This window comes from Oncorhynchus mykiss, chromosome 2 (genome assembly GCF_013265735.2).
Source record: "Oncorhynchus mykiss isolate Arlee chromosome 2, USDA_OmykA_1.1, whole genome shotgun sequence".
NCBI classification, from domain to species: domain Eukaryota; kingdom Metazoa; phylum Chordata; class Actinopteri; order Salmoniformes; family Salmonidae; genus Oncorhynchus; species Oncorhynchus mykiss.
The window spans coordinates 18,873,003-18,887,308 of record NC_048566.1 but is presented as its reverse complement, the minus strand read 5'-3'; the positions used below and the strand labels follow the sequence as shown (position 1 = coordinate 18,887,308).

Genomic DNA, 14,306 nt, shown 5'->3' with positions numbered 1-14,306 from the left:
AGAGAGGGGGGGGGGAGAGAGAGAGAGAGAGAGAGAGAGAGAGAGAGAGAGAGGGAGAGAGAGAGAGGGAGAGAGACAGAGAGAGAGAGAGAGAGAGAGAGAGAGAGGGAGAGAGAGAGAGAGAGAGAGAGGGGGGGGGAGAGAGAGAGAGAGAGAGAGGGAGCATTTTCTTTAAAAAAGATAGATTAGGAGTTAGATAAACTTGGATTTTTTGTCAGGAACACATACTGGATTCTACCCTCTACAACATACCCCCTACTTCAAATCAAAACTTAAAACCTACAACCTGATTTTCGACGGATTTACGGAATCACCTGGAAAGTTCACAACTACCAAGGATTTATTACCCTATACAGCAAATTCTCTGGAAAACAACAGAAACCTGAAAACACCATCCAACCTGGAACTGAGTGAATAATGTTTAGTCTGAAACTATATTTTATTTCCAAAAGCCAAGAAGAAAAATACACAACATTACTTTATAAGGACTGAATTCTAACATAATTCTGCCAAGCTTGATACAGCTTCAACTAGCACTGACGTGTCAAGTGAGAGGTGTCAAAGCACATTAGCCCAACAATGGCAGGAGAGTCACACAGTCTACCCCAACCAAATGGAGAGGCCTTAGAAGCTCCTTCCCGCTGTTCAGAGGTAATTAAAATACAGTACCCTGTGCATGTAAAGAATGATAAGGCAAGAAAAGATTACAAAATGAAGCTCCTTATGGAAAATCAAGAGACACTTTTTGCTGACTATTACAAAAATGGGAACATCAGCAACCTTATCTTCCACACAAACCATCCACTGGCATGGCACAGTGCTATATTAGCACACTACCCCTTTGTTAAGAGAGGGGGGGTTAACGAGGGGTGGAAACTCAGAATACTTGATAACGAGGACTCTGAGTCAGGTAATATAAATATCTATAAGTCCGGAACAGTAATGGTACAGGGTAACCCCAAACAGTTTCAGCTGGACTTTCACCTAATCAAATAATTAGTCCAGCAGGAGAAGCTCTCCCTTGATAAAGATACCCCCACCCCGAGCGGGTCAGACCAGACCTCTTCATTATGTAACCCCACAGACGAGCAACCCCCAGCGGAGAGTCAACCTCCCAGCACAGATTACCACTCCCTCATTGAAATGAAGGACAAATTCACCCAGCTGGAGGTAAGACAGGTGGAGCTGGAACAGCAGGTAATTACACTTCAGTCAGCACAGACCCAGACAACAGTCCAGCACAACAACACCCCCTTAACCAGACCCGGAGATCTGGAGGTGGACAGAGACATATCTGCACTCTGGACTGTGGTGAGACAACTTCAACAGGAGAAAGAGCAGAATCAGGAGAAGAACAGAGCATTAGAGGAGAGGATCAGACTGCTGGTGGAGGAGAGGTTGAGGGGGATGGAGGAGAGGGTGAGGGGGACGGAGGAGAGGTTGAGGGGGACGGCGTGTGACAGAGAACAACCCACTAGAGAGGTGGCCACCCCCACAGAGAAGCCAGCAGAACAGCCCACCTCAGCACCTGACAAAAGTCCCCACACCACAGCAGAACAGTCCACACCAGACCCTGACCATAGAGTCGACATTAGCAGAACAGACAAAGAAAGAACCACAAGCCCAGCGGCTCTCACCCCCTCTGAGCACCCCCCTGTCAGCCACCCTGATAGCCCTTCTGACAACCCCCTCACACCCACTGAGGACAAACACAAGACACAGATTGTACTACTTATGGACTCAAATGGGAAATATATAGAAGAAAAAAAACTTTTTCCCAAACACAGTGTGTCTAAACTCTGGTGTCCAAACACCCAATGCGCCCTAGACCTTCTGTCTGAGGACCAACTAGGTTCACCCAGCCACATAATAATACACACAGGCACAAACGACCTGAGAGCACAGCAGGAAAGGGTGGCCACAGCACTGAAGGGAGTGATTGAAAAGGCTTCTTCTACTTTCCCCAATGCACAAGTGGTTATCTCAACCCTGCTACCACGAAAAGACTTCCACCCTGCCACAATACAGCGGGTAAACGCAAGTATTTCCCGTGACTGTGCCTCAAAACCAAATGTTTTCCTGGCCCACCACTCCACCCTGGACTTGAACAGTCTCTATGACCAGGTCCACCTCTACAAGGCAGCAGTGCCCACCTTTGCGCGGACTCTAAAGGACATCGCTCTCAAACGTATCCCCAACACTTCACACAGGAGCAACAGATCAATAGACACCCCACCCAGACCAGCGAGACACCCTCCCAGACCTGCAGGACCCCGCCCCTGGACCTACACATAGAGGACCCACGCCAAGAGGAATTACATCCAGACCACAGTACACCCAGACACATCCACACCCCCACCCCAACCAATCAACACCCCCCCACATCAACCATGCCCACACCCCATTTAGGCCCCCTCAGATCAGACCTATGCCACTCCTGCCCACCCCATGCACCCCACCCCCGCAAAGAGGGCCTCAACATGGAAGCCACACATACGCCCAGGTAGTGAGCGGGCAAACAGTCCCAACCCCAACTCTCACACTTGCCCAAGCCAATGGCATGTACCAGATGCTCAGCAGGCTCTGCTCACACTTACTGGCCTGAGGCCAAACCACGACCAACAACATTGGACACTCTATGGAACAAAAAGCCTTCACTATATCATCCTGGAATATCCAAGGCCTGAGGTCATCTGCCTTTGGCCTAAAGAGCAGAAACCTGGACTTCACCAAAGAAATCGGTAATACAGACATTGTCATCCTGCAAGAAACCTGGTATAGAGGAGACGGACCCACTGGTTGCCCTCTAGGTTACAGAGAGCTGGTAGTCCCATCCACCAAGCTACCAGGTGTGAAACAGGGAAGGGACTCAGGGGGTATGCTAATTTGGTATAGAGCAGACCTAACTCACTCCATTAAATTAATCAAAACAGGAACATTATACATTTGGCTAGAAATTCAAAAGGAAATTATCCTAACAGAGAAAAATGTCCTCCTGTGTGCTACCTATATCCCCCCACTAGAATCCCCATATTTTAATGAAGACAGCTTCTCCATCCTGGAGGGGGAAATCAATCATTTCCAGACCCAGGGACATGTACTAGTCTGTGGCGACCTAAATGCCAGAACCGGACAAGAACCTGACACCCTCAGGACACAGGGGGACAAACACCTGCCTGGAGGTGACAGCATTCCCCCCCACATATGCCCCCCTAGGCACAACTATGACAACATAACCAACAAAAACGGGTCACAACTCCTGCAGCTCTGTCGCACGCTGGGTATGTACATAGTCAACGGTAGGCTTCGAGGGGACTCCTATGGTAGGTACACCTATAGCTCATCTCTTGGCAGTAGTACTGTAGACTACTTTATCACTGACCTCAACCCAGAGTCTCTCAGAGCGTTCACAGTCAGCCCACTGACACCCCTATCAGACCACAGCAAAATCACAGTCTACTTACACAGAGCAATACTCAATCATGAGGCATCAAAGCCAAAGGAACTGAGTAACATTAAGAAATGCTATAGATGGAAGGAATGCAGTTTGGAAACCTACCAAAAAACAATCAGGCAACAACAAATTCAATCCCTTTTAGACAATTTCCTGGGTAAAACGTTCCACTGTAATAGTGAAGGTGTAAACTTGGCAGTAGAAAATCTTAACAGTATATTTGACCTCTCAGCTTCCCTATCAAATCTAAAAATCTCAAATAGAAAACCGAAGAAAATTAACAATAATGACAAATGGTTTGATGAAGAATGCAAAAACCTAAGAAAGAAATTGAGAAACCTGTCCAACCAAAAACACAGAGACCCGGAAAACCTGAGTCTACGCCTTCACTATGGTGAATCACTAAAACAATACAGAAATACACTACGGAAAAAGAAGGAACAGCATGCCAGAAATCAGCTCAATGCAATTGAAGAATCCATAGACTCTAACCACATCTGGGAAAATTGGAAAACTCTAAACAAACATCAACACGAAGAATTATCTATCCAAAATGGAGATGTATGGGTAAACCACTTCTCCAATCTTTTTGGCTCTATAACAAAGAATAAAGAGCAAAAACATATACATGATCAAATACAGATCTTAGAATCAACTATTAAAGACTACCAGAACTGGATTCTCCAATTACATTGAATGAGTTACAGGACAAAATAAAAACCCTCCAACCCAAAAAGGCCTGTGGTGTTGATGGTATCCTCAATGAAATGATCAAATATACAGACAACAAATTCCAATTGGCTATACTAAAACTCTTTAACATCATCCTTAGCTCTGGCATCTTCCCCAATATTTGGAACCAAGGACTGATCACCCCAATCCACAAAAGTGGAGACAAATTTGACCCCAATAACTACCATGGAATATGTGTCAACAGTAACCTTGGGAAAATCCTCTGCATTATCATTAACAGCAGACTCGTACATTTCCTCAATGAAAACAATGTACTGAGCAAATGTCAAATTGGCTTTTTACCAAATTACCATACAACAGACCATGTATTCACCCTGCACACCCTAATTGACAACCAAACAAACCAAAACAAAGGCAAAGTCTTCTCATGCTTTGTTGATTTCAAAAAAGCCTTCGACTCAATTTGGCATGAGGGTCTGCTATACAAACTGATGGAAAGTGGTGTTGGGGGTAAAACATACGACATTATAAAATCCATGTACACAAACAACAAGTGTGCGGTTAAAATTGGCAAAAAACACACACATTTCTTCACACAGGGTCGTGGGGTTAGACAGGGATGCAGCTTAAGCCCCACCCTCTTCAACATATATATCAACAAATTGGCGCGGGCACTAGAAAAGTCTGCAGCACCCGGCCTCCCCCTGCTAGAATCCGAAGTCAAATGTCTGCTGTTTGCTGATGATCTGGTGCTTCTGTCACCAACCAAGGAGGGCCTACAGCAGCACCTAGATCTTATGCACAGATTCTGTCAGACCTGGGCCCTGACAGTAAATCTCAGTAAGACCAAAATAATGGTGTTCCAAAAAAGGTCCAGTTATCAGGACCACAAATACAAATTCCATCTAGACACTGTTGCCCTAGAGCACACAAAAAGCTATACATACCTTGGCCTAAACATCAGCGCCACAGGTAACTTCCACAAAGCTGTGAACGATCTGAGAGACAAAGCAAGCAGGGCAATCTATGCCATCAAAAGGAACATAAATTCCAACATACCAATTAGGATTTGGCTAAAAATACTTGAATCAGTCATAGAGCCCATTGCCCTTTATGGTTGTGAGGTCTGGGGTCCGCTCACCAACCAAGACTTCACAAAATGGGACAAACACCAAAATGAGACTCTGCACGCAGAATTCTGCAAAAATATCCTCCGTGTACAACGTAGAACACCAAATAATGCATGCAGAGCAGAATTAGGCCGATACCCACTAATTATCAAAATCCAGAAAAGAGCCGTTAAATTCTATAACCACCTAAAAGGAAGTGATTCCCAAACCTTCCATAACAAAGCCATCACCTACAGAGAGATGAACCTGGAGAAGAGTCCCCTAAGCAAGCTGGTCCTGGGGCTCTGTTCACAAACACAAACACACCCTACAGAGCCCCAGGACAACAGCACAATTAGACCCAACCAAATCATGAGAAAACAAAAAGATAATTACTTGACACATTGGAAAGAATTAACAAAAAAACAGAGCAAACTAGAATGCTATTTGGCCCTACACAGAGAGTACACAGCGGCGGAATACCTGACCACTGTGACTGACCCAAAATTAAGAAAAGCTTTGACTATGTACAGACTCAGTGAGCATAGCCTTGCTATTGAGAAAGGCCGCCGTAGGCAGACATGGCTCTCAAGAGAAGATAGGCTATGTGCTCACTGCCCACAAAATGAGGTGGAAACTGAGCTGCACTTCCTAACCTCCTGCCCAATGTATGACCATATTAGAGAGACATATTTCCCTCAGATTACACAGATCCACAAAGAATTCGAAAACAAATCCAATTTTTGAAAAACTCCCATATCTACTGGGTGAAATTTCACAGTGTGCCATCACAGCAGCAAGATTTGTGACCTGTTGCCACGAGAAAAGGGCAACCAGTGAAGAACAAACACCATTGTAAATACAACCCATATTTATGCTTATTTATTTTATCTTGTGTCCTTTAACCATTTGTACATTGTTAAAACACTGTATATATATAATATGACATTTGTAATGTCTTTATTGTTTTGAAACTTCTGTATGTGTAATGTTTACTGTTCATTTTTATTGTTTTTCACTTTATATATTCACTTTATATATTATCTAACTCACTTGCTTTGGCAATGTTAACACATGTTTCCCATGCCAATAAAGCCCTTGAATTGAATTGAATTGAATTGAGAGAGAGAGGGAGAGTCAGTCTCATTAGAAGGTAGTGTAAAGAAGAGAGAACACCCAACCCTGTCAGTAAACATTAACAGTAACTCCACTCACCAGAGTCCATTTCATTTTGCCTTCGGTTCTGAATCCTCAACTGCAAGACTGAAAGACAAGCAGTAGAGAGGTGGTGAGTTAGATGTATGAGAATACCTGGAATAACCTAAAAGGTAACTCTGGGTAAAAGGTACTGTCCTATGTTCTGTAGTACAATATCCCTCTGTAATCGTATAGTAACATGTGACTGAGCAATCTCTACACACACATACACTGCACACACACTTTCACACTAAGAGGTTCATTGGGGGAGGGGCTGATAGGTTTGGTGATGTTTCCCACAATGCATTCCAGTGCTGAGTTTTGAGATCTGAGAGAAATGGAGGGAGGGATGGGGGGAGGGGACAGCAGTATGAGAAGGGTTTGGGGGGGGGCTGTAACTATTTATCCGTCAGTATGTTTATTTCTGTCACCCCATCCCCCCTTCAGCTGTCCCTCTCTCTCCAGAACTCTCTACCTCCCTCCCTTCATCACGGTCATGCACGCTAAGTCAATTCTTCTTCCACTATTTTCTGTCAGCCGACCGCCACTCGAAAAGAGACCCCATTACATTACTTGTGTAAAAACACCACTTAGCCTGGTTCTACAGTAAACAGCTACCTCTTAGCCTGGAAATACCTACCTCTTAGCCTGGTTCTACAGTAAACAGCTACCTCTTAGCCTGGAAACACCTACCTCTTAGCCTGGTAACAGCTACCTCTTAGCCTGAAAACACCTACCTCTTAGCCTGGTTCTACAGTAAACAGCTACCTCTTAGCCTGGAAACACCTACCTCTTAGCCTGGTTCTACAGTAAATAGCTAGCTCTTAGCCTGGAAACACATACCTCTTAGCCTGGTTCTACAGTAAATAGCTAGCTCTTAGCCTGGAAACACCTACCTCTTAGCCTGGTTCTACAGTAAACAGCTACCTCTTAGCCTGGTAACTGCACCTCTTAGCCTGGTAACAGCTACCTCTTAGCCTGAAAACACCTACCTCTTAGCCTGGTAACAGCTACCTCTTAGCCTGAAAACACCTACCTCTTAGCCTGAAAACACCTACCTCTTAGCCTGGTAACAGCTACCTCTTAGCCTGGAAACGCCTACCTCTTAGCCTGGTAACAGCTACCTCTTAGCCTGAAAACACCTACCTCTTAGCCTGGTAACAGCTACCTCTTAGCCTGGAAACACCTACCTCTTAGCCTGGTAACAGCTACCTCTTAGCCTGAAAACACCTACCTCTTAGCCTGGTAACCGCCACCTCTTAGCCTGGTAACAGCTACCTCTTAGCCTGGTAACTGCTACCTCTTAGCCTGGTAACTGCTACCACTTAGCCTGGTAACAGCTACCTCTTAGCCTGGTAACTGCTACCACTTAGCCTGGTAACAGCTACCTCTTGGTATCGTATTGGACTGGATATTCTGATTGACTCACATAGGCCTCCATGCTGACTCGGTCATGGTACTGTGTGTGTGTAATCGGTTGTGAGGTGGAATAATTGATTGGACTCTCAGAGGTGAAATTTGACCAGATTTGTGTACCGGACCCAACTAAAGTTCCAGACATAGGCCCTGGCCCGCTCCAGGGAACTAACACATGCAATCATCACTTAAAAGGTACCCAGAAGAGTTGATTGACTACTTATAAACCATTTATAAGCCCTGTACAGATGGTAGGTCAATTTAGTTTACTGTTAACAATTAACAATCTGTAACTGAGTGGAAACAAATGAAGCCAGAATCTTGATGACAGATAAGAGCAGGAAGGTGACTGTGTAAACTACTGAAGTTGTGCATGGATTTAGCTCAGTGAGATTATCTTCCCGCTTTGGGCAAGCATTCATGGACAGAGAGAAATAACAGAGATTGGATTGAGGTTATAATCGGCTCCTCAACCATCTATAATGTGATGTAATCTCATAGTGAACCTTATAGGTTATCAATGATCATTGATCATTTAACAGCTACCAAATGCAGCATTTTCGTTACCATGATTTCCCCGCTGATGTAAGTACAGATGTAAGATCTTAATTTGATCACCCTGTTGCTGCAGGAAATGTTCTGCACAACAGGACATGCACATTTGTAGTGTATTCAAGGTTTAAAAATGCTTCTAAAGTTTGTAATTTTCCCTTCAAAATGAATCAACCCCTACAAAAATGTCACATTTTTACCGTCCAATAACGTGCAGGATTATTTTCCTGCCTTGAGAAACTGATCTAATAAAATGGTTGCCTATCACTACCACTGTCCACAGGCACAGCACGCCTACCGCTTTTCAGCTTTGACCACAGTCATGGTAGCATACTCAGGGTATAGTAGTACATCTTCCTCAACACAAGTTACACAACCCATATTGACATCCTTCCATCCATAGGCTATTAATTCCACATCAACCAATCAGACAACATTCACCTATTGACAAAAGTATTGATTGGCCTTCATAGCCTTCAACTATTTCCTCCATAGCTGAATAGATAGTTGGTTCAAAGCAGCAGGACAGCTGATACTTAGTTAGCCAGTCTAACTCACTTAAATGTCTCTTCTAATGAATCCAATCTGGAAACCTCAAGACACTTCCTGGTATTTAAATAAATAAATACACTCATCAAATCTAATCTGAACCTCCAGCTGCCCAAGACAGGCCTGGTAATGAACAGCTGGTTGAAAAAAACAACAGCAGGAATGTCCTATGACCTCATTCCCTGTCCCTACCAAGCCTCTTTATGACAGCAGCAGACTGATAACAACAGAGGCGGCCATTTTTAAGGAGCATGTTCCAATTCTAGAACACAACTGCTGCTAGTTAAAGGACAGTAACCTATGGATGATGGACCTAACACAAAACATTAAGAAATCCAACTTGCAAAAGGATTCAGTAGCTGTACACATTTCTTGCTACAGTTGTAGGATCTTAATTTGAGCCAGTTTGCAACAGCAGGAAAATAATCCTACAGCAACAGAAAATGGAACTGTTGTTGTGGATTATAATTTGTAGAGGTTGATACATCTTTTGTTAGGCAAATCAAGTCAGACATTTTTAAGTGGAAATTGCAAACTTTAGAAGCCTTTTTAAACCTGCAACTACAGGATAATCAAATTAAGATACGGCATCTGTATAATGTCATCCAAACATTTTCCAATCTTATAACTGTACCTGTCACGTTCTGACCTCTATTTCCTTTGTGTTGTATTTATTTAGTATGGTCAGGGCGTGAGTTGGGTGGGCAGTCTATGTTTGTTTTTCTATGTTGTGGGGCAGTTCTATGTTTTCGGCCTAGTATGGTTCTCAATCAGAGGCAGGTGTCATTAGTTGTCTCTGATTGAGAATCATACTTAGGTAGCCTGGGTTTCACTGTGTGTTTGTGGGTGATTGTTCCTGTCTTTGTGTAGTGTTCACCAGATAGGCTGTATTAGGTTTCACGTTCCGTTTGTTGTTTTCGTATTCATTTAGTTATTTCATGTATCGTCATTCATTAAAGAACATGAGTAACCACCACGCTGCATTTCGGTCCTCTCTTTCAACAAACGAAGAACGCCGTTACAGTACCTCTAATGCTGTCTTATTTAATTAGTTATGTGTTTGAATTTTTCTAAAATGGTTGTTTTTAAATGGAGACAGGAGCAATGTGGCAGTGGCTATATGCCTCTTGTCTCTCATGACAGATTAAAATATAGCTAGCTGTAAAACTTAGTTCTGGGTTCTGAGATGAATATGCTACAAATACTGTCATTGGGAGATTAAAAGATTTGTGGTCAATCCTCTGGTATGTCTATTCAGGAGAGCTCTGTGGTTTCAATCAATAAATAGATATACAACGATCAATATCTTTACCTGATTAATCATCCTCATGATTAATATAACCAAGACTAGACTTATCTGCCACAATCATACAGGAACAACTTCTTGCCAATGATGTAGTCATCAATCATTACTAGTTACCATAGTGTCAGCCATGGGCTTGGCTGACAGAGAGAGAAGAGGCTGAGTGACACTTTATGACATAATACAAACAGCACTGTATATATGACCCAAGATCAGCCTAAGGGCAACTTAGTCCCACACCCCAGGCCTAATTCCTCCCTGCCAGCCCCACCCCAACCGTCCCGATCCAGCCCCAACCGGCCTGGCCTGATCCAGCCCCACTCCAACCGGCCTGGCCTGATGCAGCCCCACCCCAACCGGCCTGATCCAGCCCCACCCCAACCGGCCTGGCCTGATGCAGCCCCACCCCAACCGGCCTGATGCAGTCCCACCCCAACCAGCCTGATGCAGCACCACCCCAACCGGCCTGGCCTGATGCAGCACCACCCCAACCGGCCTGGCCTGATGCAGCACCACCCCAACCGGCCTGGCCTGATGCAGCCCCACCCCAACCGGCCTGGCCTGATGCAGCTCCACCCCAACCGGCCCAGCCATACACTCACCTGAGCGGAATTTGTTCCGGATGAGAAGCGACCTCTCAGAGGCCAGCAACGTCATGATGAAGAGGAGGAGGGGAAGGAGGGATGAGAGGAGGAACAGAAAGAAAGAGTGGAATCCTGTTTTTATTCCCACTTGGGTGGGAATCAGGAGGAATGGACTCTTCTGATTCTGTCTCTCTCTGTGTGGAAAGCAGAGAACAGATAAAGGGAGAGATGGAACAGAGAGAGGGAGGTCAATGCTTTTGTTTATCCCTTGAGAAAAATATATTGACACTGAGTACAAGACACAGACCAGAGCAGTAGACAGAAGAGAGTTATGGAGTGGAAAGAAGTAGAGAGACACACCATCTGACACACACAGGATAGAGTGGACAGTAGTAGAGACACACCATCTGACACACACAGGATAGAGTGGACAGTAGTAGAGACACACCATCTGACACACACAGGATAGAGTGGACAGTAGTAGAGAGACAACATCGACATTGACTAGACCACGCCTCTCACGGCAGACTGCCACAATCACAGAAAGAGAGGAGAGACACACACCGTAGATATAACGAGAAAGAAAGAGGAAGAGACAGTAGGAAGCATTTAGAACGACAGAGGAAAAGGAAGAGAGGCGAGGAGAAGAGAGAGACAGGGTGAGTTAGGCCATATGAGTGACAGAGACAGAGGCAGTGACAGATACCCAGATGCCAAACAGTGAGTGCACAGGGGACACTTATTATAATGGACACATAAAAAGCCACAACACCTATCACAGAGGACACAACTGTGCAGAGGCTGGATGCACAGATTTAAAAGCGAAAGAAAGTGAAAACTGCCACAGAGAAATAGATGTTTTTATCTACACACAGAGAACCATGGGAGAGAGACAGAGGTTAATACCACTAATTCACACACACTTCATTAATGCACACACACCATTTATTGACTATATTGACTATGTCGCTGGCCACCCATAAGACAAATTGGGAAAGCCTGAACCGCATGAAAGTGGACACACCGAGTGACTGAGATTATTTACACAAAATCACTGAGCTGGTGTTCATTAACACACAATAACACACACACACAGTTATTTACAAACTAGATTAGAGCACTGCCCATACAGTAGGATATTGATGAGTCCTCATATCACACAGTAGGGCACTGAGACACAAAAAGAGAGAGAGAAAGAGAGCGAGGAAGGGAAAGGAAGACAGAGAGAGAGAGAGAGAGAGAGAGAGAGAGAGAGAGAGAGAGAGAGAGTGAGAGAAAGATAGAGTAAATGAGGTAGAATGAAAGATAATACTTACTGAAATAGAGAGAGAAGTCCCTTGGGGGAACTTGGAGTGGGTTTAAGATTAAATTAGAGAGAGGTGCAAGAAGGAAGAGATAACTTCAAGTGCGTTTAATGATGATTTCTTTCATGTTCCTTTTCTTGTCATATTGTCTCTCTCTCTCTCTCTCCACACTCGTTAATCCCCTGGAAAAGAGTTCTAAAGGTGGACTTGGGGAGGAAAGGATCGGATGTTCCTTCCTTATCATAGAACTAACCTTATCCTTCTCTCGCTCTTTCTCTCTGGACCTCTCCCTAAAGCGTCCTGGTCACTCCCCCTCTCCCCTGTCTCTCTCTCTACCCCTCCCTCACCCCTCTACCCCTCCTTCACCCGTCCCAGCAGCATACATCTGTTGACTGATTGGCTGATTGATGGAGCGCTAGAGTGACAATAAGTGGTTGTGTGTCTTTGTCAAAAGTATTCACAAAATGGATGACTCATGTAAACATGCACTTGGCATTGTTACAAACTTTGGCCAGATACACTACACTAGTCTGAGGCCTATACTTTTTCCTCCCTTATGTATTTAAAAGCAAATAATGATTAGGGATATTGGATATTGCTGAGGTGTGATATGGTGTGGTAGGTAGGTATTACTGTAGGACTTTGCAGTAAGTACTACAGTATGATTTGATGTGTAGAGTTCCATCTGATAATGTTCTATGTAAATCAAGGAATGCAACTTTAGTAAGTCAGCGTCCCTGTCTAAATACCTACGTCATCCTCTTACACATGATGTATTCTGTGTGTGTGTGTGCGTGTCCGTGTGCGTTTGCGTGTGCATGTGAAACATATGGCAGGCACAGAAACCCAGGCCAAGTCAGTTTACGTCAGTGTATATATCTGAATATGAGTGCGAGTGTGTGTGTGTGTGTGTGTGTGTGTGTGTGTGTGTGTGTGTGTGTGCGAGAGACAGAGGTTAATACCACTAATTCACACACACTTCATTAATGCACACACACCATTTATTGACTATATTGACTATGTCGCTGGCCACCCATAAGACAAATTGGGAAAGCCTGAACCGCATGAAAGTGGACACACCGAGTGACTGAGATTATTTACACAAAATCACTGAGCTGGTGTTCATTAACACACAATAACACACACACACAGTTATTTACAAACTAGATTAGAGCACTGCCCATACAGTAGGATATTGATGAGTCCTCATATCACACAGTAGGGCACTGAGACACAAAAAGAGAGAGAGAAAGAGAGCGAGGAAGGGAAAGGAAGACAGAGAGAGAGAGAGAGAGAGAGAGAGAGAGAGAGAGAGAGTGAGAGAAAGATAGAGTAAATGAGGTAGAATGAAAGATAATACTTACTGAAATAGAGAGAGAAGTCCCTTGGGGGAACTTGGAGTGGGTTTAAGATTAAATTAGAGAGAGGTGCAAGAAGGAAGAGATAACTTCAAGTGCGTTTAATGATGATTTCTTTCATGTTCCTTTTCTTGTCATATTGTCTCTCTCTCTCTCTCTCCACACTCGTTAATCCCCTGGAAAAGAGTTCTAAAGGTGGACTTGGGGAGGAAAGGATCGGATGTTCCTTCCTTATCATAGAACTAACCTTATCCTTCTCTCGCTCTTTCTCTCTGGACCTCTCCCTAAAGCGTCCTGGTCACTCCCCCTCTCCCCTGTCTCTCTCTCTACCCCTCCCTCACCCCTCTACCCCTCCTTCACCCGTCCCAGCAGCATACATCTGTTGACTGATTGGCTGATTGATGGAGCGCTAGAGTGACAATAAGTGGTTGTGTGTCTTTGTCAAAAGTATTCACAAAATGGATGACTCATGTAAACATGCACTTGGCATTGTTACAAACTTTGGCCAGATACACTACACTAGTCTGAGGCCTATACTTTTTCCTCCCTTATGTATTTAAAAGCAAATAATGATTAGGGATATTGGATATTGCTGAGGTGTGATATGGTGTGGTAGGTAGGTATTACTGTAGGACTTTGCAGTAAGTACTACAGTATGATTTGATGTGTAGAGTTCCATCTGATAATGTTCTATGTAAATCAAGGAATGCAACTTTAGTAAGTCAGCGTCCCTGTCTAAATACCTACGTCATCCTCTTACACATGATGTATTCTGTGTGTGTGTGTG

General features: G+C 44.2%; 1 protein-coding gene across 3 annotated transcripts in view; it reads right to left on the bottom strand.

The window, feature by feature from the left end:
* The window catches only part of si:dkeyp-69b9.3 (myocardin), a 57,074-nt gene extending 43,249 nt beyond the window's left edge, over positions 1 to 13,825 (bottom strand). Inside the window, exons 1-3 of one of the 3 annotated variants that reach the window (XM_036940756.1) lie at positions 13,526 to 13,825; positions 10,876 to 11,051; positions 6,472 to 6,519 (exon numbers count right to left, since the gene is read on the bottom strand). In XM_036940756.1, coding sequence (XP_036796651.1) covers positions 6,472 to 6,519; positions 10,876 to 10,930 — 103 coding nt within the window. In that variant the 5' untranslated portion in view covers positions 10,931 to 11,051; positions 13,526 to 13,825. Of the gene's footprint in view, positions 1 to 6,471; positions 6,520 to 10,875; positions 11,052 to 12,173; positions 12,474 to 13,525 lie in introns of those variants that run through there. The other 2 variants (XM_036940751.1, XM_036940757.1) reach the window with 2 other exon arrangements.
* Positions 13,826 to 14,306: the final 481 nt, after the last annotated feature.